Source organism: Euprymna scolopes, chromosome 14, assembly GCF_053919585.1.
Source record: "Euprymna scolopes isolate OS-2025 chromosome 14, ASM5391958v1, whole genome shotgun sequence".
Lineage (NCBI taxonomy): Eukaryota > Metazoa > Mollusca > Cephalopoda > Sepiida > Sepiolidae > Euprymna > Euprymna scolopes.
The window spans coordinates 96,085,880-96,111,104 of NC_136495.1; the positions used below are offsets into that span (position 1 = coordinate 96,085,880).

Genomic DNA, 25,225 nt, shown 5'->3' on the forward strand with positions numbered 1-25,225 from the left:
GAGAGGTAGAGAGATTGAATGTTTGCTTTGCTCTGATGTCACACAGCCAATTACTATTTAGTAAGGAGGAAAGACCCGAATGTACTTGTATTCATTACATCAATTATAAAGTTATAATTATTTTGTTAAGGTAATGTTGTAAGCTCTATTTATAAGAAAATCTAAATATTTCAATTTCTAGAATCTCAGACTAAAGATCTTAGTCTCAGTTTTGATTTACAGTCATGGCATCTACTTTATTTGTTGAGAATTTATTATTTTCTATTAATACAATTGTCTCCATTCTTAAAAGTAGTTAAGATCTAAAATTAAACTATAAATGAGAACAAAAAATGGCAGATTTGAATCCCCCACCCTAAAAAAGTGAGAAATAAAAATGACTCCAACCTCATGAAAAAAAACAACAAAAAAAAACTTTCCTGGCATGGACAGTAGTCTTCAATGGCAATTTATTCCCCCACCCCTAAAATTTTGGAATATCGTAAACGAAACTAGGTTGACTCTTTCCAAAAACGAGACCAGATTGACTTGTTTTTCTTTTTTTACTTGTAAACAACTACTTACCAACAACAATAATTTGAGCCATTCCCAATGGGAGGACACTAGTCTGCTACCAAATTTACTCTCAGTAAAGCTGGTACACATTTTATATACTTATGAGTGTGTGATTACAGCATCTATTATTCCTAATAGCCAATCATCTAAGTACTGATTAGGCTTAATTTTAGTGATCTGCTGATTTAACTGTAGATGTTATAAAACTTTTCTTACAAAAATTTGAGTGAATTCTGGAATTCTAGTGTTTGAGTGAGTTCTGAGATTTTATGGGTAGAGTTTAGATGATTTCTGAAATTCGAAAAGTAGTGTTTGGGGAATTCTGAGATGTTATGCTTAGGTGAATTTTGAGATTATTACTTGGGTGAGTTCTGAGGTTCTAAAAGTAATGCTTTTGAGTAGTGTTTGTGTGACCTTTGATATTATATAAATGTAACATTTCAATAAGAAATGGAAGAATGCTCAATGACTTTAAACGGATGAACATTAATCGGGTGAACGAAGGTGAAAACATGGGAACACATATTCTTTAATACATTCATGCACCTGAGTGTTATTAAGAACACCATTAAATCCAAAAAAGTCTTTAGTACATACATTTGATTTTTGATTCTGCTCATCACTTTTTCCATGTGGCCATCTTGCTCATGACCATAAATTCTTGATCTCTGCTTCCCAGACGGATAAACTCCATACATGAAAACACAAACGGCTAAGCAGTTTAAAGGCTTTCCTTTGTAGCAACCTGCTATGCCTGGCTGGAATAAATGACTAGCAGGAACATTTCACAGTGATCACCGCTTTGAAATGCCCATGCGTATGAAAAACGTATAGAAACATGACGTTGTGATGCGACCACCGCACACATAAAAGAAAGGAACTATGTTACACTCTCTCATGTATAAATTCAATAAACAGGCTGGAACGTTCAAGAAAGCCTGTATATAAAATTAACCTGCTAAAATTTAATCAGTCCAGTCCAAGAAGTAGTTTCACAAGTATCACCGTTGCTTGTGGTTATCACATATGCCGAACTCTGTCTATTTAGACGTAAAACAGCACAGCCAAGAACGCCACAAAATCAAACCAGTTTAATCTTCAATTTCTCAAGTTCGACATGTGTTGGAAGGAACTCTGTTTGTGGGAGACATAAAAATCCGTGTCATGATTTTACGTTCTCTCATGTGGCATTTTTATCATAAATAAAAGTAATTTCAAGCCTCGTACCTTACTCACAAAATCCTCACTTCGGTAATCTTTCATTATGGACATTCAACACAAGAAAACATTTTTGTTGGAACATTATAAATTAATATTCCTAACATGCAAATATATGCTGTTTATTTCATGCAATTATGCAGAATGTAGACACTATGCATAAATAGAATTCAGCATAATAGTAAAATGAACCCACTCATCTAATAAGAAAACATACAAAATGAATGAGTAATTACTTAACAGTCATTTTTTCAAAGAAATATGCAAATTAGTTAACCTTCATGTAGTTTCTGTCTTATCCATGACTGAGTATATTAAGAAATTTGTTTTAATAATATTTAACAGAAAAAGTATGCTTTTTAAAAAAAAAAAAAGAAAAGATTTTGGAATCTTAAGTAGGATGACCCCCCCCCCCCCCCCGATGTGTTTGTGATATTATGGTGAATGAGAACTCTAGCTAGGATTAGCATAGACCAACAAAAGGTACAGTGACCATAGATCCACCTCCCCAATTTTTGAGTAACCTTGTACCTAATTTTTAATTTTGTTTTTATTTTGTAAAATTTTCTACGGAATAAAAATATATACCCCGATGTCAGAATGAGAAAAAACTCAACTGTAAAGGTGTATAGATAACTTGTAAACCATTCTCTCTTTGGCCAAGTTTTTATTCATCCTTTTTTTTTCAAATCCAGTCTTATTATTTTCTCTCATATTTTCCTTGACCTTCAATGAATGACCTTGGTGTGAAAAAACATGAATATAATATTGGTGTTCAAACATAACAAAAAGAAGACAAAAAACTGTTTCAATAATAGATTTATTTTCCTTTAATTATTGATAAAAGTTTAAAGTATATATTTCTTAAATGTATAATTCTTTGTATAATTATTCAAGGGAAGTAACTGATCTTGTCACATAACATTAACAATAGCTACTAATATTTTCAATCAAATTATTAATGTCAGATAACAGATGAGTTACTTCTTTCAATGATAAGATAGGTAGTGAACACTATACATACATGTTTGTGGTAAATGTTTGTAGGAGCAGAGGCCATTGGATATGGTTATTTATACAATGGCCATTATATATGGTTATTTATACAGTGGCTATTGTATATGGTTATTTATACAATGTCTATTGTATATGGTTATTTATAGATCATCTTCATCTTCCGTTTTATCATTCAGGATTCTTGGTTTTCCATGCTTAAAATTAAGTTTATCAATTTCTTTTATGCCCTGTTTAAATCCCTGTATTTTAAACTCGATCTCAGTTTTTTTCTCAGCAATCCTAACACAATCTTCATCGAGTAGATCATAAACGTCTTTATGGGCAACATGTGCAAAAAGTTTACTTTTCAGATCTTCATAAAATCTAGTCATCAGCAAGTAGAGTATGGTCTGAGACACATTATCAGAAATTCGTCTGATTGTAAGCTGTAAAAGAAAATAGATAACAAAAAATAAAAAACTGAAAAAAATAAAATGAGAAGAAACAAAATCATAAAACTTTGTGGACCATCCCACCATTCTTGCTTGCTTGCTTGAATCTTGTCTTTGACGATCAGGCGATTCTTTTAAAAAAGGGATGACAGGTAAAAATATATATTCATTCAATAAAATAAAAAGCTATAGCAAACATCTAAATGACTACTTTAAACACAGTTCCTGATTTCAAAAAAAGAAAAACTAAAAGATTCATCTGCCTTACTTTTAATGCTAGGTTTATTTATGGTGTCTTTTAAATTCAATAAAAATCCTCCTAAATTTGCTGATGAGGAGACCGTGCTTACCAAAAAAACTATATATAATTGTTCTACATAACTTCATGTATACCACAAATAAAAAGCACGGATTTCCGAAACGATCATACAGATAATTGACTTTGTTGTTGTTCCTTCTTATGAAACTGATTTTTAATTTAATTAAAATTTGATTTTTAAATTAAAAATTTTTTTTTTAATTTTTAAATTGAAAATCACTTTACTTAATATATTCATATATATATATATATATATATATATATATATATATATATATATATATATTCATATATATATATATATTCATATATATATATATTCATATTCATATATATATATGAATATATATATATGAATATATATATATATGAATATATATATATATATGAATATATATATATATGAATATATATATATGAATATATATATATATGAATATGAATATATATATATGAATATATATATATATGAATATATATATATGAATATATATATATGAATATATATATATATATGAATATATATATATATATGAATATATATATATATGAATATGAATATATATATATATGAATATATATATATATGAATATATATATATATATATGAATATGAATATATATATATATGAATATGAATATATATATATATGAATATATATATGAATATATATATATATATATATATATATATGAATATGAATATATATATGAATATGAATATATATATATATATGAATATATATATGAATATATATATATATATGAATATATATATATATATGAATATATATATATATATATGAATATGAATATATATATATATATGAATATATATATATATATGAATATATATATATATGAATATATATATATGAATATGTAAATATATATATATATATATATATGAATATATGTATATGAATATGTAAATATATATATATATATATATGAATATATGTATATGAATATGTAAATATATATATATATATATATATATATATATATATATATATATATATATATATACATACAGTGATGATCATATTTATTGGCACGGTAAAATAAAAGTTAAATTTTGTCTAATAAATTCTAAAACAAGGATTAAATTAAAGAAAATAACAAAGTATATTATGTATTTTTAACTGGCCTTTCCGATGCAGCAATCGGATTTTAGAAAAAATAAATAACAAAGGAACAACAAACATAATTGCAAAAAACCCTTGTTCAAAATTATTGGCACGATTTATTTAATAATCAATTGTATAGCCTTTGGCCTTGATTACCTTCCTCAGTCGCTTTTCATAGTTTACAACCAAGTTGTTGCACTCTTCAGGAGTAATTTTAGCCCACTCTTCCTGACAATAATCCTCCAATTGAATAAGATTCTTAGGCTTCCTTTGCATTACCCTCAATTTTAATGTTCTCCATAAATTTTCAATTGGATTAAGGTCTGGGCTTTGTGATGGCCACTCCAAAACATTAATATGATTGTCCTCAAGCCATTTCTTAGTCAGTTTAGCCGAATGCTTTGGGTCATTATCTTGCATGAACCACCAACGACGACCAAGTGAGAGCTCTTTAGCAGAGTCTTTCAGGTTTTCATCCAATATTTTAACATAATCTTCCTTTTTTATGCTACCTGTGACCTTAACAAGTCGCCCTGGTCCAGATGCAGCAAAGGATCCCCAAAACATCAAACTGCAGCCACCGTGCTTCACTGTGGGTATGGTGTTCTTAGGCAGGAAAGCTTCGCCAGATTTTCTGTAAATATAAGACACTTTATTATGGCCAAATAACTCTATTTTCGTTTCGTCAGTCCATAAAACACGTTTCCAGAATGCAACATCTTTATCAATATGACGTTTTGCAAAGGCTAGCCTTGCTTTCAGGTGCATAGGCTTCAATAAGGGAGTCTTTCTCGGACGACATGCTTTTAAACCAGCTCTCTTCAAAACTCTACCAACTGTATGTCGAGATACATTCACTCCAGAGGTGCTCTGTTCATCAACAATCTCCCCAACAGAGATCCTTGGGTTTTTTTTTACTTGTCGAACAATTTTCCGTTCATCTCTTGGGGAAAGAATCCTTTTTCTCCCTCTACCCTCTAAACTCATAACGTGGCCTTGCGATTTGAACTTGTTTATTATGGCTCTAACAGTGGATTTGGGAAGGTTTAGCTTCTTTGAAATCTTATCATAGCCCTCCCCATTGGTATGGCATGCTACAACAAGCTTCCTGACGTCTTCGCTGTGTTCCTTAGTTTTAACCATGGCGATTGAAAATTATAATTTAGTCACTTATAATAGTTTAAATAAATCACTATCTAAAAATTATCTGAAAAAAATTATTCACTGAATTAGCGTTAAACAAGCATAATATGGCTATAAAAAAGTTCAGAAAGCACGTAAACCGGAAATTGATTGATATTATACTGATACTAAAAGAAAAACAAAGCCGTGCCAATAATTTTGAACAAGGGTTTTTTGCAATTATGTTTGTTGTTCCTTTGTTATTTATTTTTTCTAAAATCCGATTGCTGCATCGGAAAGGCCAGTTAAAAATACATAATATACTTTGTTATTTTCTTTAATTTAATCCCTTTTTTAGAATTTATTAGACAAAATTTAACTTTTATTTTACCGTGCCAATAAATATGATCATCACTGTATATGAATAGATATACACAAAGGCATTGCTTAGAGGCTAAGGAATTAGGGTGAAGAGTTGTATGCTTTGGTTTTGATTCTAGCTGATGGCACTCAAGTCATATATATCCATATATTTAGTTTTGATCTCACTACTATATATTAGGTTTGATATGATACTCGATAGAGAATAGTCTCTATAATAATAAGTATGTAATTTGCATGAATTAAAATATCATATTTAAGCATATCTAATGACCAAGCAACGCCAGACAGCCTGCTAGGTATTCTATATAGTGTAGTTTACCAACTTTCAGGTAGAAAGAAAAAGATTTTCAAAAATTGATTGTAAAGGATTGAAAGGAGAATGTCGATTGCTAAAATGAATCAATTCAATAAGCATATTTTGTTTGCTTAGTTTGTAGTTGTGAGCAATAAGTAATAGTTCCCATGCTTAGCTTAAATAGCCTCCACTTCCTCTTTAATCATTCAAGAAAAGTAACCTATCTTGTAATATGACATTAACAATGCTAACCAATATTTTCGATCCGGTTGTTAATGTCAGATAACAGATGACTTACTTCCCCTGAATTGGGTGTTTCTTCAGAGGCAACGAACTTCAAATTGACAACTAACTCTATTTTCTTTAATCATAGATTTGGCAACTATCAGTTACTTTGAGATCAGTTTGGTTTTGCAATTCATCATGAGGAGACTGACACTCGAGCAGCATTTGCAAATTACACATGAGATGATAAATTTACTGAGATTTGATGAATGAATAATTTCACAAAATGGACCTGTCAATTGGCCACCTCATTCATTTGTGCAATTTAACCCCATTAGATTATTTTCTTTTGGGATATGTAAAGTTCTATGTTTATGCTAATAAACCAGACACAATAAACCACTTGGAAGACAACATTTGACATATTATTGCTGAAATACACTTAATTTAATGCATAAGGTTTGTGAAAAGTGGACCTCTAAGTTATGCCTTATTTTTCTGTGATTTATTTTAATTTAAAGTTTGCTGCCTCTAAAAAGAAATAGTTAAGGCAGATATGTGAATTAAGCAAACCAATGAATGTCTGTAAAGGCTTTTTGATATATTAATCTTGGCCAGTGCATATGAAGTTTCGATTTGTGATTTGCAAAATTTTATTCATCAGTGAGTAAAGTATTGTCTGAGACACATTATCAAAAATTCGTCTGAGTGAAAATTATAAAAGAATTATAGAGCCAATTCTTTATTGAATATTTTATTATACCTAATATATAGTACTGATTATATATTACATAGTGCTGATTCAGGAAATGTGTGGTTGGAGATTGCGCAACCCTTGCCTCATAATTACACATGCGACTACCCCTGATCTCTTGAGACCGAATGGAGGCTTCACAATAGTATGGATTTCAAAAGTTAAAAAAAATTTCTTGGGTGCCATCAGCTAAAATCCAAACCAGAACATTTAGTGCTCCAGCTGTGTTCCATACCACTTGAGCTATTGACAGATAGATAAGGAAGATTTAAAATTAAACCACTTCAAGCTATAAAAGAATTTGCACATGTGCAAAAGTAATAGGAATATATCGGCAAGTTAAAATGAACATTTTGCATTTCATCTTGCCGATATGTCTGCATGTCATCTATCCAAACAAACATTTTGCATTTCATCTTGCCAATATGTTTGCATGTCATCTATCCAAACAAACATTTTGCATTTCATCTTGCCAATATGTTTGCATGTCATCTATCCAAACAAACATTTTGCATTTCATCTTGCCCATATGTCTGCATGTAATCTATCCAAACAAAAATTTTGCATTTCATCTTGCCGATATGTCTGCATGTCATCTATCCAAACAAAAATTTTGCATGTCATCTTGCCGATATGTTTGCATATCATCTATCCAAACAAACATTTTGCATTTCATCTTGCCAATATGTCTGCATGTCATCTATCCAAACAAATATTTTGCATTTCATCTTGCCGATATGTTTGCATGTCATCTATCCAAACAAAAATTTTGCATTTCATCTTGCCGATATGTTTGCATGTCATCTATCCAAACAAACATTTTGCATTTCATCTTGCTGATATGTTTGCATGTCATCTATCCAAACAAACATTTTGCATTTCATCTTGCCGATATGTCTGCATGTCATCTATCCAAAAAAAAATTTTGCATTTCATCTTGCCCATATGTCTGCATGTCATCTATCCAAACAAACATTTTGCATTTCATCTTGACGATATGTTTGCATGTCATCTATCCAAACAAACATTTTGCATTTCATCTTGCCGATATGTTTGCATGTCATCTATCCAAACAAACATTTTGCATTTCATCTTGCCAATATGTTTGCATGTCATCTATCCAAATAAACATTTTGCATTTCATCTTGCCGATATGTCTGCATGTCATCTATCCAAACAAACATTTTGCATTTCATCTTGCCGATATGTCTGCATGTCATCTATCCAAATAAAAATTTTGCATTTCATCTTGACGATATGTTTCCATGTCATCTATCCAAACAAACATTTTGCATTTCATCTTGCCGATATGTTTGCATGTCATCTATCCAAACAAACATTTTGAAATTCATCTTGCCAGTATGTCTGCATGTCATCTATCCAAACAAACATTTTGCATTTCATCTTGCCGATATGTCTGCATGTCATCTATCCAAACAAAAATTTTGCATTCCATCTTGACGATATGTTTGCATGTCATCTATCCAAACAAACATTTTGCATTTCATCTTGCCGATATGTCTGCATGTCATCTATCCAAACAAACATTTTGCATTTCATCTTGCCGATATGTCTGCATGTCATCTATCCAAATAAAAATTTTGCATTTCATCTTGACGATATGTTTGCATGTCATCTATCCAAACAAACATTTTGCATTTCATCTTGCCGATATGTTTGCATGTCATCAATCCAAACAAACATTTTGCATTTCATCTTGCCGATATGTCTGCAAACAAACATTTTGCATTTCATCTTGCCGATATGTTTGCATTTCATCTATCCAAACAAACATTTTGCATTTCATCTTGCCGATATGTCTGCATGTCATCTATCCAAACAAACATTTTGCATTTCATCTTGCCGATATGTTTGCATGTCATCTATCCAAACAAACATTTGGCATTTCATCTTGCCAATATGTTTGCATGTCATCTATCCAAATAAAAATTTTGCATTTCATCTTGACGATATGTTTGCATGTCATCTATCCAAATAAACATTTTGCATTTCATCTTGCCCATATGTCTGCATGTCATCTATCCAAACAAACATTTTGCATTTCATCTTGCCGATATGTCTGCATGTCATCTATCCAAACAAAAATTTTGCATTTCATCTTGCCGATATGTTTGCATGTCATCTATCCAAACAAACATTTTGCATTTCATCTTGCCGATATGTTTGCATGTCATCTATCCAAACAAACATTTGGCATTTCATCTTGCTGATATGTTTGCATGTCATCTATCCAAACAAAAATTTTGCATTTCATCTTGCCGATATGTCTGCATGTCATCTATCCAAAAAAAAATTTTGCATTTCATCTTGCCCATATGTCTGCATGTCATCTATCCAAACAAAAATTTTGCATTTCATCTTGACGATATGTTTGCATGTCATCTATCCAAACAAACATTTGGCATTTCATCTTGCCCATATGTTTGCATGTCATCTATCCAAATAAACATTTTGCATTTCATCTTGCCCATATGTCTGCATGTCATCTATCCAAACAAAAATTTTGCATTTCATCTTGCCGATATGTCTGCATGTCATCTATCCAAACAAACATTTTGCATTTCATCTTGCTGATATGTTTGCATGTCATCTATCCAAACAAAAATTTTGCATTTCATCTTGCCGATATGTTTGCATGTCATCTATCCAAACAAACATTTTGCATTTCATCTTGCCAATATGTCTGCATCTCATCTATCCAAACAAAAATTTTGCATTTCATCTTGCCCATATGTCTGCATGTCATCTATCCAAACAAAAATTTTGCATTTCATCTTGACGATATGTTTGCATGTCATCTATCCAAACAAAAATTTGGCATTTAATCTTGACGATATGTTTGCATGTCATCTATCCAAACAAACATTTTGCATTTCATCTTGCTGATATGTCTGCATGTCATCTATCCAAACAAACATTTTGCATTTCATCTTGCCGATATGTTTGCATGTCATCTATCCAAACAAAAATTTTGCATTTCATCTTGCCGATATGTTTGCATGTCATCTATCCAAACAAACATTTTGCATTTCATCTTGCCGATATGTCTGCATGTCATCTATCCAAACAAACATTTTGCATTTCATCTTGACGATATGTTTGCATGTGATCTATCCAAACAAACATTTTGCATTTCATCTTGCCAATATGTTTGCATGTCATCTATCCAAATAAACATTTTGCATTTCATCTTGCCGATATGTCTGCATGTCATCTATCCAAACAAAAATTTTGCATTTCATCTTGACGATATGTTTGCATGTCATCTATCCAAATAAACATTTTGCATTTCATCTTGCCCATATGTCTGCATGTCATCTATCCAAACAAACATTTTGCATTTCATCTTGCCCATATGTCTGCATGTAATCTATCCAAACAAACATTTTGCATTTCATCTTGCCGATATGTTTGCATGTCATCTATCCAAACAAAAATTTTGCATTTCATCTTGCCCATACGTCTGCATGTAATCTATCCAAACAAAAATTTTGCATTTCATCTTGCCGATATGTTTGCATGTAATCTATCCAAACAAACATTTTGCATTTCATCTTGCCAATATGTCTGCATGTCATCTATCCAAACAAAAATTTTGCATTTCATCTTGCCGATATGTTTGCATGTAATCTATCCAAACAAACATTTTGCATTTCATCTTGCCAATATGTCTGCATGTCATCTATCCAAAAAAAAATTTTGCATTTCATCTTGCCCATATGTCTGCATGTCATCTATCCAAACAAAAATTTTGCATTTCATCTTGACGATATGTTTGCATGTCATCTATCCAAAAAAAAATTTTGCATTTCATCTTGCCGATATGTTTGCATGTCATCTATCCAAACAAACATTTTGTATTTCATCTTGCCGATATGTCTGCATGTCATCTATCCAAACAAACATTTTGCATTTCATCTTGACGATATGTTTGCATGTCATCTATCCAAACAAACATTTTGCATTTCATCTTGCCAATATGTTTGCATGTCATCTATCCAAATAAACATTTTGCATTTCATTTTGCCGATATGTCTGCATGTCATCTATCCAAACAAAAATTTTGCATTTCATCTTGACGATATGTTTGCATGTCATCTATCCAAACAAACATTTTGCATTTCATCTTGCCAATATGTTTGCATGTCATCTATCCAAATAAACATTTTGCATTTCATCTTGCCCATATGTCTGCATGTCATCTATCCAAACAAACATTTTGCATTTCATCTTGCCGATATGTCTGCATGTCATCTATCCAAACAAACATTTTGCATTTCATCTTGACGATATGTTTGCATGTCATCTATCCAAACAAACATTTTGCATTTCATCTTGCCGATATGTCTGCATGTCATCTATCCAAACAAACATTTTGCATTTCATCTTGACGATATGCTTGCATGTCATCTATCCAAACAAACATTTTGCATTTCATCTTGCCAATATGTTTGCATGTCATCTATCCAAATAAACATTTTGCATTTCATCTTGCCGATATGTCTGCATGTCATCTATCCAAACAAACATTTTGCATTTCATCTTGCCCATATGTCTGCATGTCATCTATCCAAATAAAAATTTTGCATTTCATCTTGACGATATGTTTGCATGTATTCTATCCAAACAAACATTTTGCATTTCATCTTGCCGCTATGTTTGCATGTCATCTATCCAAACAAACATTTTGCATTTCATCTTGCCAATATGTTTTCATGTCATCTATCCAAATAAACATTTTGCATTTCATCTTGCCCATATGTCTGCATGTCATCTATCCAAACAAACATTTTGCATTTCATCTTGCCCATATGTCTGCATGTCATCTATCCAAATAAAAATTGTGCATTTCATCTTGACGATATGTTTCCATGTCATCTATCCAAACAAACATTTTGCATTTCATCTTGCCGATATGTTTGCATGTCATCTATCCAAACAAAAATTTTGCATTTCATCTTGCCGATATGTCTGCATGTCATCAATCCAAACAAACATTTTGCATTTCATCTTGCCGATATGTCTGCATGTCATCTATCCAAATAAAAATTTTGCATTTCATCTTGCCGATATGTTTGCATGTCATCTATCCAAACAAACATTTTGCATTTCATCTTGCTGATATGTTTGCATGTCATCTATCCAAACAAACATTTTGCATTTCATCTTGCCGATATGTCTGCATGTCATCTATCCAAACAAACATTTTGCATTTCATCTTGCCGATATGTCTGCATGTCATCTATCCAAATAAAAATTTTGCATTTCATCTTGACGATATGTTTGCATGTCATCTATCCAAACAAACATTTTGCATTTCATCTTGCCGAAATGTTTGCATGTCATCTATCCAAACAAACATTTTGCATTTCATCTTGCCGATATGTCTGCATGTCATCTATCCAAACAAACATTTTGCATTTCATCTTGCCGATATGTCTGCATGTCATCTATCCAAATAAAAATTTTGCATTTCATCTTGACGATATGTTTGCATGTCATCTATCCAAACAAACATTTTGCATTTCATCTTGCCGATATGTTTGCATGTCATCTATCCAAACAAACATTTTGCATTTCATCTTGCCGATATGTCTGCATGTCATCTATCCAAACAAACATTTTGCATTTCATCTCGACGATATGTTTGCATGTCATCTATCCAAACAAACATTTTGCATTTCATCTTGCCAATATGTTTGCATGTCATCTATCCAAACAAACATTTTGCATTTCATCTTGCTGATATGTTTGCATGTCATCTATCCAAATAAACATTTTGCATTTCATCTTGCCGATATGTCTGCATGTCATCTATCCAAATAAACATTTCGCATTTCATCTTGACGATATGTTTGCATGTCATCTATCCAAATAAACATTTTGCATTTCATCTTGCCCATATGTCTGCATGTCATCTATCCAAACAAACATTTTGCATTTCATCTTGCCGATATGTCTGCATGTCATCTATCCAAACAAAAATTTTGCATTTCATCTTGACGATATGTTTGCATGTCATCTATCCAAACAAACATTTTGCATTTCATCTTGCCAGTATGTTTGCATGTCATCTATCCAAACAAACATTTGGCATTTCATCTTGCTGATATGTTTGCATGTCATCTATCCAAACAAAAATTTTGCATTTCATCTTGCCGATATGTCTGCATGTAATCTATCCAAAAAAAAATTTTGCATTTCATCTTGCCCACATGTCTGCATGTCATCTATCCAAACAAAAATTTTGCATTTCATCTTGACGATATGTTTGCATGTCATCTATCCAAACAAACATTTTGCATTTCATCTTGCCCATATGTCTGCATGTCATCTATCCAAACAAAAATTTTGCATTTCATCTTGCCGATATGTCTGCATGTCATCTATCCAAACAAACATTTGGCATTTCATCTTGCTGATATGTTTGCATGTCATCTATCCAAAAAAAAATTTTGCATTTCATCTTGCCGATATGTTTGCATGTCATCTATCCAAACAAACATTTTGCATTTCATCTTGCACATATGTCTGCATGTCATCAATCCAAACAAACATTTTGCATGTCATCTTGCCGATATGTTTGCATGTCATCTATCCAAACAAACATTTTGCATTTAATCTTGCCCATATGTCTGCATGTCATCTATTCAAACAAACATTTTGCATTTCATCTTGCCGATATGTTTGCATGTATCTATCCAAACAAACATTTTGCATTTCATCTTGCCCATATGACTGCATGTCATCTATCCAAACAAACATTTTGCATGTCATCTTGCTGATATGTTTGCATGTCATCTATCCAAAAAAAAATTTTGCATGTCATCTGGCCGATATGTTTGCATGTCATCTATCCAAACAAAAATTTTGCATTTCATCGGTCCTATATGTCTGCATGTCATCTATCCAAACAAACAATTTGCATTTCATCTTGCCGATATATTTGCATGTCATCTATCCAAACAAACATTTTGCATTTCATCTTGCCGATATGTTTGCATGTCATCTATCTAAACAAACATTTTGCATTTCATCTTGCTGATATGTCTGCATGTCATCTATCCAAACAAACATTTTGCATTTCATCTTGCCGATATGTTTGCATGTCATCTAACCAAACAAACATTTTGCATTTCATCTTGCCGATATGTTTGCATGTCATCTATCCAAACAAGCATTTTGCATTTCATCTTGCCAATATGTTTGCATGTCATCTATCCAAATAAACATTTTGCATTTCATCTTGCCAAGATGTTTGCATGTCATCTATCCAAACAAACATTTTGTCATTTCATCTTGCCAATATGTTTGCATGTCATCTATCCAAAAAAACATTTTGCATTTCATCTTGCCAATATGTTTGCATGTCATCTATCCAAACAAACATTTTGCATTTCATCTTGCCGATATGTTTGCATGTCATCTATCCAAACAAACATTTTGCATGTCATCTTGCCGATATGTTTGCATGTCATCTATCCAAACAAAAATTTTGCATTTCATCTTGCCGATATGTTTGCATGTCATCTATCCAAACAAACATTTTGCATTTCATCTTGCCGATATGTTTGCATGTCATCTATCCAAACAAACATTTTGCATTTCATCTTGCCGATATGTCTGCATGTCATCTATCCAAATAAAAATTTTGCATTTCATCTTGCCCATATATCTGCATGTCATCTATCCAAACAAACATTTTGCATTTCATCTTTCCGATATGTTTGCATGTCATCTATACAAACAAACATTTTGCATTACATCTTGCCGAGAAGTTTGTATGTAATCTATCCAAACAAACATTTTGCATTTCATCTTGCCGATATGTTTGCATGTCATCTATGAAAACAAACATTTTGCATTTCATCTTGCCGATATGTTTGCATGTCATCTATCCAAACAAACATTTTGCATTTCATCTTGCCGATATGTCTGCATGTCATCTATCCAAATAAAAATTTTGCATTTTATCTTGCCGATATGTCTGCATGTCATCTATCCAAACAAACATTTTGCATTTCATCTTGCCCATATGTCTGCATGTCATCTATTCAAACAAACATTTTGCATTTCATCTTGCCGATATGTTTGCATGTATCTATCCAAACAAAATTTTGCATTTCATCTTGACGATATGTTTGCATGTCATCTATGAAAACAAACATTTTGCATTTCACCTTGCCGATATGTTTGCATGTCATCTATCCAAACAAACATTTTGCATGTCATCTTGCCGATATGTTTGCATGTCATCTATCCAAACAAAAATTTTGCATTTCATCTTGCCGATATGTTTGCATGTTATCTATCCAAACAAACATTTTGCATTTCATCTTGCCGATATGTCTGCATGTCATCTATCCAAACAAACATTTTGCATGTCATCTTGCCGATATGTTTGCATGTCATCTATCCAAAAAAAAATTTTGCATGTCATCTTGCCGATATGTTTGCATGTCATCTATCCAAACAAAAATTTTGCATTTGATCTCGCCGATATATCTGCATGTCATCTATCCAAACAAACATTTTGCATTTCATCTTGCCCATATGTCTGCATGTCATCTATCCAAACAAACATTTTGCATTTCATCTTGCCGATATGTCTGCATGTCATCTATCCAAATAAAAATTTTGCATTTCATCTTGACGATATGTTTGCATGTCATCTATCCAAACAAACATTTTGCATTTCATCTTGCCAATATGTTTGCATGTCATCTATCCAAATAAACATTTTGCATTTCATTTTGCCGATATGTCTGCATGTCATCTATCCAAACAAAAATTTTGCATTTCATCTTGCCGATATGTTTGCATGTCATCTATCCAAACAAACATTTGGCATTTCATCTTGCTGATATGTTTGCATGTCATCTATCCAAACAAAAATTTTGCATTTCATCTTGCCGATATGTCTGCATGTAATCTATCCAAAAAAAAATTTTGCATTTCATCTTGCCCACATGTCTGCATGTCATCTATCCAAACACAAATTTTGCATTTCATCTTGACGATATGTTTGCATGTCATCTATCCAAACAAACATTTTGCATTTCATCTTGCCCATATGTCTGCATGTCATCTATCCAAACAAAAATTTTGCATTTCATCTTGCCGATATGTCTGCATGTCATCTATCCAAACAAACATTTGGCATTTCATCTTGCTGATATGTTTGCATGTCATCTATCCAAAAAAAAATTTTGCATTTCATCTTGCCGATATGTTTGCATGTCATCTATCCAAACAAACATTTTGCATTTAATCTTGCCCATATGTCTGCATGTCATCTATCCAAACAAACATTTTGCATGTCATCTTGCCGATATGTCTGCATGTCATCTATCCAAACAAACATTTTGCATTTCATCTTGCCGATATGTTTGCATGTCATCTATCCAAACAAACATTTTGCATTTCATCTTGCCACTATGTTTGCATGTCATCTATCAAAACAAACATTTTGCATTTCATCTTGCCAATATGTTTGCATGTCATCTATCAAAACAAACATTTTGCATTTCATCTTGCCAATATGTTTGCATGTCATCTATCCAAACAAACATTTTGCATTTCATCTTGCCGATATGTTTGTATGTTATCTATCCAAACAAACATTTTGCATGTCATCTTGCCGATATGTTTGTATGTCATCTATCCAAACAAACATTTTGCATGTCATCTTGCCGATATGTTTGTATGTCATCTATCCAAACAAACATTTTGCATGTCATCTTGCCGATATGTTTGTATGTCATCTATCCAAACAAACATTTTGCATGTCATCTTGCCGATATGTTTGTATGTCATCTATCCAAACAAACATTTTGCATGTCATCTTGCCGATATGTTTGTATGTCATCTATCCAAACAAACATTTTGCATTTCATCTTGCCGATATGTCTGCATGTCATCTATCCAAACAAACATTTTGCATTTCATCTTGCCGATATGTTTGTATGTCATCTATCCAAACAAACATTTTGCATGTCATCTTGCCGATATGTTAGCATGTCATCTATCCAAACAAACATTTTGCATTTCATCTTGCCCATATGTCCGCATGTCATCTATCCAAACAAACATTTTGCATTTCATCTTGCCCATATGGCTGCATGTCATCTATCCCAACAAAAATTTTGCATTTCATCTTGCCGATATGTTTGCATGTCATCTATCCAAACAAACATTTTGCATTTCATCTTGCCCATATGTCTGCATGTCATCTATCCAAACAAATATTTTGCATGTCATCTTGCCGATATGTTTGCATGTCATCTATCCAAACAAACATTTTGCATTTCATCTTGCCGATATGTTTGCATTTCATCTATCCAAACAAACATTTTGCATTTCATCTTGCCACTATGTTTGCATGTCATCTATCCAAACAAAAATTTTGCATTTCATCTTGCCGATATGTTTGTATGTCATCTATCCAAACAAACATTTTGCATGTCATCTTGCCGATATGTTTGCATGTCATCTATCCAAACAAACATTTTGCATTTCATCTTGCCCATATGTCTGCATGTCATCTATCCAAACAAACATTTTGCATTTCATCTTGCCCATATGTCTGCATGTCATCTATCCAAACAAACATTTTGCATTTCATCTTGCCCATATGTCTGCATGTCCTCTATCCAAACAAACATTTTGCATTTCATCTTGCCGATATGTTTGCATGTCATCTATCCAAACAAACATTTTGCATTTAATCTTGCCCATATGTCTGCATGTCATCTATCCAAACAAACATTTTGCATGTCATCTTGCCGATATGTTTGCATGTCATCTATCCAAACAAACATTTTGCATTTCATCTTGCCGATATGTTTGCATGTCATCTATCCAAACAAACATTTTGCATTTCATCTTGGCACTATGTTTGCATGTCATCTATCCAAAATAACATTTTGCATTTCATCTTGCCAATATGTTTGCATGTCATCTATGTAAACAAACATTTTGCATTTTATTTTGCCAATATGTTTGCATGTCATCTATCCAAACAAACATTTTGCATTTCATCTTGCCGATATGTTTGCATGTCATCTATCCAAACAAACATTTTGCATGTCATCTTGCCGATATGTTTGCATGTCATCTATCCAAACAAAAATTTTGCATTTCATCTTGCCGATATGTTTGCATGTTATCTATCCAAACAAACATTTTGCATTTCATCTTGCCGATATGTTTGCATGTCATCTATCCAAACAAACATTTTGCATTTCATCTTGCCGATATGTCTGCATGTCATCTATCCAAATAAAAATTTTGCATTTCATCTTGCCCATATATCTGCATGTCATCTATCCAAACAAACATTTTGCATTTCATCTTTCCGATATGTTTGCATGTCATCTATACAAACAAACATTTTGCATTACATCTTGCCGAGAAGTTTGTATGTAATCTATCCAAACAAACATTTTGCATTTCATCTTGCCGATATGTTTGCATGTCATCTATGAAAACAAACATTTTGCATTTCATCTTGCCGATATGTTTGCATGTCATCTATCCAAACAAACATTTTGCATTTCATCTTGCCGATATGTCTGCATGTCATCTATCCAAATAAAAATTTTGCATTTTATCTTGCCGATATGTCTGCATGTCATCTATCCAAACAAACATTTTGCATTTCATCTTGCCCATATGTCTGCATGTCATCTATTCAAACAAACATTTTGCATTTCATCTTGCCGATATGTTTGCATGTATCTATCCAAACAAACTTTTGCATTTCATCTTGACGATATGTTTGCATGTCATCTATCCAAACAAACATTTTGCATTTCACCTTGCCGATATGTTTGCATGTCATCTATCCAAACAAACATTTTGCATGTCATCTTGCCGATATGTTTGCATGTCATCTATCCAAACAAAAATTTTGCATTTCATCTTGCCGATATGTTTGCATGTTATCTATCCAAACAAACATTTTGCATTTCATCTTGCCGATATGTCTGCATGTCATCTATCCAAACAAACATTTTGCATGTCATCTTGCCGATATGTCTGCATGTCATCTATCCAAACAAACATTTTGCATTTACTCTTGCCGATATGTTTGCATGTCATCTATCCAAAAAAAAATTTTGCATGTCATCTTGCCGATATGTTTGCATGTCATCTATCCAAACAAAAATTTTGCATTTGATCTCGCCGATATATCTGCATGTCATCTATCCAAACAAACATTTTGCATTTCATCTTGCCGATATGTCTGCATGTCATCTATCCAAATAAAAATTTTGCATTTCATCTTGACGATATGTTTGCATGTCATCTATCCAAACAAACATTTTGCATTTCATCTTGCCGATATGTTTGCATGTCATCTATCCAAACAAACATTTTGCATTTCATCTTGCCGATATGTCTGCATGTCATCTATCCAAACAAACATTTTGCATTTCATCTCGACGATATGTTTGCATGTCATCTATCCAAACAAACATTTTGCATTTCATCTTGCCAATATGTTTGCATGTCATCTATCCAAATAAACATTTCGCATTTCATCTTGATGATATGTTTGCATGTCATCTATCCAAATAAACATTTTGCATTTCATCTTGCCCATATGTCTGCATGTCATCTATTCAAACAAACATTTTGCATTTCATCTTGCCGATATGTCTGCATGTAATCTATCCAAACAAAAATTTTGCATTTCATCTTGCCGATATGTTTGCATGTCATCTATCCAAACAAAAATTTTGCATTTCATCTTGCCGATATGTTTGCATGTCATCTATCCAAACAAACATTTGGCATTTCATCTTGCTGTTATGTTTGCATGTCATCTATCCAAACAAAAATTTTGCATTTCATCGGTCCTATATGTCTGCATGTAATCTATCCAAATAAAAATTTTGCATTTCATCTTGCCCACATGTCTGCATGTCATCTATCCAAACAAAAATTTTGCATTTCATCTTGACGATATGTTTGCATGTCATCTATCCAAACAAACATTTTGCATTTCATCTTGCCCATATGTCTGCATGTCATCTATCCAAACAAAAATTTTGCATTTCATCTTGCCGATATGTCTGCATGTCATCTATCCAAACAAACATTTGGCATTTCATCTTGCTGATATGTTTGCATGTCATCTATCCAAAAAAAAATTTTGCATTTCATCTTGCCGATATGTTTGCATGTCATCTATCCAAACAAACATTTTGCATTTCATCTTGCCCATATGTCTGCATGTCATCTATCCAAACAAACATTTTGCATGTCATCTTGCCGATATGTTTGCATGTCATCTATCCAAACAAACATTTTGCATTTCATCTTGCCCATATGTCTGCATGTCATCTATCCAAACAAACATTTTGCATGTCATCTTGCCGATATGTTTGCATGTCATCTATCCAAACAAACATTTTGCATTTCATCTTGCCGAAATTTTTGCATGTCATCTATCCAAACAAACATTTTGCATTTCATCTTGCCACTATGTTTGCATGTCATCTATCCAAACAAAAATTTTGCATTTCATCTTGCCGATATGTTTGTATGTCATCTATCCAAACAAACATTTTGCATGTCATCTTGCCGATATGTTTGCATGTCATCTATCCAAACAAACATTTTGCATTTCATCTTGCCCATATGTCTGCATGTCATCTATCCAAACAAACATTTTGCATTTCATCTTGCCCATATGTCTGCATGTCATCTATCCAAACAAACATTTTGCATTTCATCTTGCCCATATGTCTGCATGTCATCTATCCAAACAAACATTTTGCATTTCATCTTGCCGATATGTTTGCATGTCATCTATCCAAACAAACATTTTGCATTTAATCTTGCCCATATGTCTGCATGTCATCTATCCAAACAAACATTTTGCATGTCATCTTTCCGATATGTTTGCATGTCATCTATCCAAACAAACATTTTGCATTTCATCTTGCTGATATGTTTGCATGTCATCTATCCAAACAAACATTTTGCATTTCATCTTGCCACTATGTTTGCATGTCATCTATCCAAAATAACATTTTGCATTTCATCTTGCCAATATGTTTGCATGTCATCTATGTAAACAAACATTTTGCATTTTATTTTGCCAATATGTTTGCATGTCATCTATCCAAACAAACATTTTGCATTTCATCTTGCCGATATGTTTGCATGTCATCTATCCAAACAAACATTTTGCATGTCATCTTGCCGATATGTTTGCATGTCATCTATCCAAACAAACATTTTGCATTTCATCTTGCCGATATGTTTGCATGTTATCTACCCAAACAAACATTTTGCATTTCATCTTGCCGATATGTTTGCATGTCATCTATCCAAACAAACATTTTGCATTTCATCTTGCCGATATGTCTGCATGTCATCTATCCAAATAAAAATTTTGCATTTCATCTTGCCGATATATCTGCATGTCATCTATCCAAACAAACATTTTGCATTTCATCTTTCCGATATGTTTGCATGTCATCTATACAAACAAACATTTTGCATTACATCTTGCCGAGAAGTTTGTATGTAATCTATCCAAACAAACATTTTGCATTTCATCTTGCCGATATGTTTGCATGTCATCTATGAAAACAAACATTTTGCATTTCATCTTGCCGATATGTTTGCATGTCATCTATCCAAACAAACATTTTGCATTTCATCTTGCCGATATGTCTGCATGTCATCTATCCAAATAAAAATTTTGCATTTTATCTTGCCGATATGTCTGCATGTCATCTATCCAAACAAACATTTTGCATTTCATCTTGCCCATATGTCTGCATGTCATCTATTCAAACAAACATTTTGCATTTCATCTTGCCGATATGTTTGCATGTATCTATCCAAACAAACATTTTGCATTTCATCTTGCCCATATGTCTGCATGTCATCTATCCAAACAAACATTTTGCATGTCATCTTGCTGATATGTTTGCATGTCATCTATCCAAAAAAAAATTTTGCATGTCATCTGGCCGATATGTTTGCATGTCATCTATCCAAACAAAAATTTTGCATTTCATCGGTCCTATATGTCTGCATGTTATCTATCCAAACAAACAATTTGCATTTCATCTTGCCGATATGTTTGCATGTCATCTATCCAAACAAACATTTTGCATTTCATCTTGCCGATATGTTTGCATGTCATCTATCTAAACAAACATTTTGCATTTCATCTTGCTGATATGTCTGCATGTCATCTATCCAAACAAACATTTTGCATTTCATCTTGCCGATATGTTTGCATGTCATCTATCCAAACAAACATTTTGCATTTCATCTTGCCGATATGTTTGCATGTCATCTATCCAAACAAACATTTTGCATTTCATCTTGCCAATATGTTTGCATGTCATCTATCCAAATAAACATTTTGCATTTCATCTTGCCAAGATGTTTGCATGTCATCTATCCAAACAAACATTTTGCATTTCATCTTGCCAATATGTTTGCATGTCATCTATCCAAACAAACATTTTGCATTTCTTCTTGCCAATATGTTTGCATGTCATCTATCCAAACAAACATTTTGCATTTCATCTTGCCGATATGTTTGCATGTCATCTATCCAAACAAACATTTTGCATGTCATCTTGCCGATATGTTTGCATGTCATCTATCCAAACAAAAATTTTGCATTTCATCTTGCCGATATGTTTGCATGTTATCTATCCAAACAAACATTTTGCATTTCATCTTGCCGATATGTTTGCATGTCATCTATCCAAACAAACATTTTGCATTTCATCTTGCCGATATGTCTGCATGTCATCTATCCAAATAAAAATTTTGCATTTCATCTTGCCCATATATCTGCATGTCATCTATCCAAACAAACATTTTGCATTTCATCTTTCCGATATGTTTGCATGTCATCTATACAAACAAACATTTTGCATTACATCTTGCCGAGAAGTTTGTATGTAATCTATGAAAACAAACATTTTGCATTTCATCTTGCCGATATGTTTGCATGTCATCTATCCAAACAAACATTTTGCATTTCATCTTGCCGATATGTCTGCATGTCATCTATCCAAATTAAAATTTTGCATTTTATCTTGCCGATATGTCTGCATGTCATCTATCCAAACAAACATTTTGCATTTCATCTTGCCCATATGTCTGCATGTCATCTATTCAAACAAACATTTTGCATTTCATCTTGCCGATATGTTTGCATGTAACTATCCAAACAAAATTTTGCATTTCATCTTGACGATATGTTTGCATGTCATCTATGAAAACAAACATTTTGCATTTCACCTTGCCGATATGTTTGCATGTCATCTATCCAAACAAACATTTTGCATGTCATCTTTCCGATATGTTTGCATGTCATCTATCCAAACAAAAATTTTGCATTTCATCTCGCCGATATATCTGCATGTCATCTATCCAAATAAACATTTTGCATTTCATCTTGCCGATATGTTTGCATGTCATCTATTCAAACAAAAATTTTGCATTTCATCTTGCCCATATCTCTGCATGTCATCTATCCAAATAAAAATTTCGCATTTCATCTTGACGATATGTCTGCATGTCATCTATCCCAAAAAAAATTTTGCATTTCATCTTGCCGATATGTTTGCATGTCATCTATCTAAACAAAAATTTTGCATTTCATCTTGCCTATATGTCTGCATGTCATCTATCCAAACAAACAATTTGCATTTCATCTTGCCAATATGTTTGCATGTCATCTATCCAAACAAACATTTTGCATTTCATCTTGCCGATATGTTTGCATGTCATCTATCCAAACAAACATTTTGCATTTCATCTTGCCGATATGTTTGCATGTCATCTATCCAAACAAACATTTTGCATTTCATCTTGCCAATATGTTTGCATGTCATCTATCTAAACAAACATTTTGCATTTCATCTTGCCAATATGTTTGCATGTCATCTATCCAAACAAACATTTTGCATTTCATCTTGCCAATATGTTTGCATGTCATCTATCCAAACAAACATTTTGCATTTCATCTTGCCAATATGTTTGCATGTCATCTATCCAAACAAACATTTTGCATGTCATCTTGCCGATATGTTTGCATGTCATCTATCCAAACAAAAATTTTGCATTTCATCTTGCCGATATGTTTGCATGTTATCTATCCAAACAAACATTTTGCATTTCATCTTGCCGATATGTTTGCATGTCATCTATCCAAACAAACATTTTGCATTTCATCTTGCCGATATATCTGCATGTCATCTATCCAAATAAAAATTTTGCATTTCATCTTGCCCATATATCTGCATGTCATCTATCCAAACAAACTTTTTGCATTTCATCTTTCCGATATGTTTGCATGTCATCTATACAAACAAACATTTTGCATTACATCTTGCCGAGAAGTTTGTATGTAATCTATCCAAACAAACATTTTGCATTTCATCTTGCCGATATGTTTGCATGTCATCTATGAAAACAAACATTTTGCATTTCATCTTGCCCATATGGTTGCATGTCATCTATCCAAACAAACATTTTGCATTTCATCTTGCCGATATGTCTGCATGTCGTCTATCCAAATAAAAATTTTGCATTTTATCTTGCCGATATGTCTGCATGTCATCTATCCAAACAAACATTTTGCATTTCATCTTGCCCATATGTCTGCATGTCATCTATTCAAACAAACATTTTGCATTTCATCTTGCCGATATGTTTGCATGTATCTATCCAAACAAAATTTTGCATTTCATCTTGACGATATGT

The 25,225-nt window shown here is 32.5% G+C and overlaps 1 protein-coding gene across 9 annotated transcripts in view; it reads right to left on the bottom strand.

The window, feature by feature from the left end:
- Positions 1-2,575: 2,575 nt before the first annotated feature.
- LOC145293177 (interferon-induced GTP-binding protein Mx1-like) overlaps positions 2,576-25,225 on the bottom strand; it is a 200,974-nt gene continuing 178,324 nt past the window's right edge. For 8 of the 9 annotated variants that reach the window (XM_080139650.1, XM_080139648.1, XM_080139646.1 and 5 more), the window contains one exon: positions 2,576-3,215. In XM_080139650.1, the coding sequence (XP_079995776.1) occupies positions 2,931-3,215 (285 nt within the window). In that variant the 3' untranslated portion in view covers positions 2,576-2,930. The remainder of the gene's footprint in view (positions 3,216-25,225) is intronic. The other variant, XR_013869679.1, reaches the window with a different exon arrangement.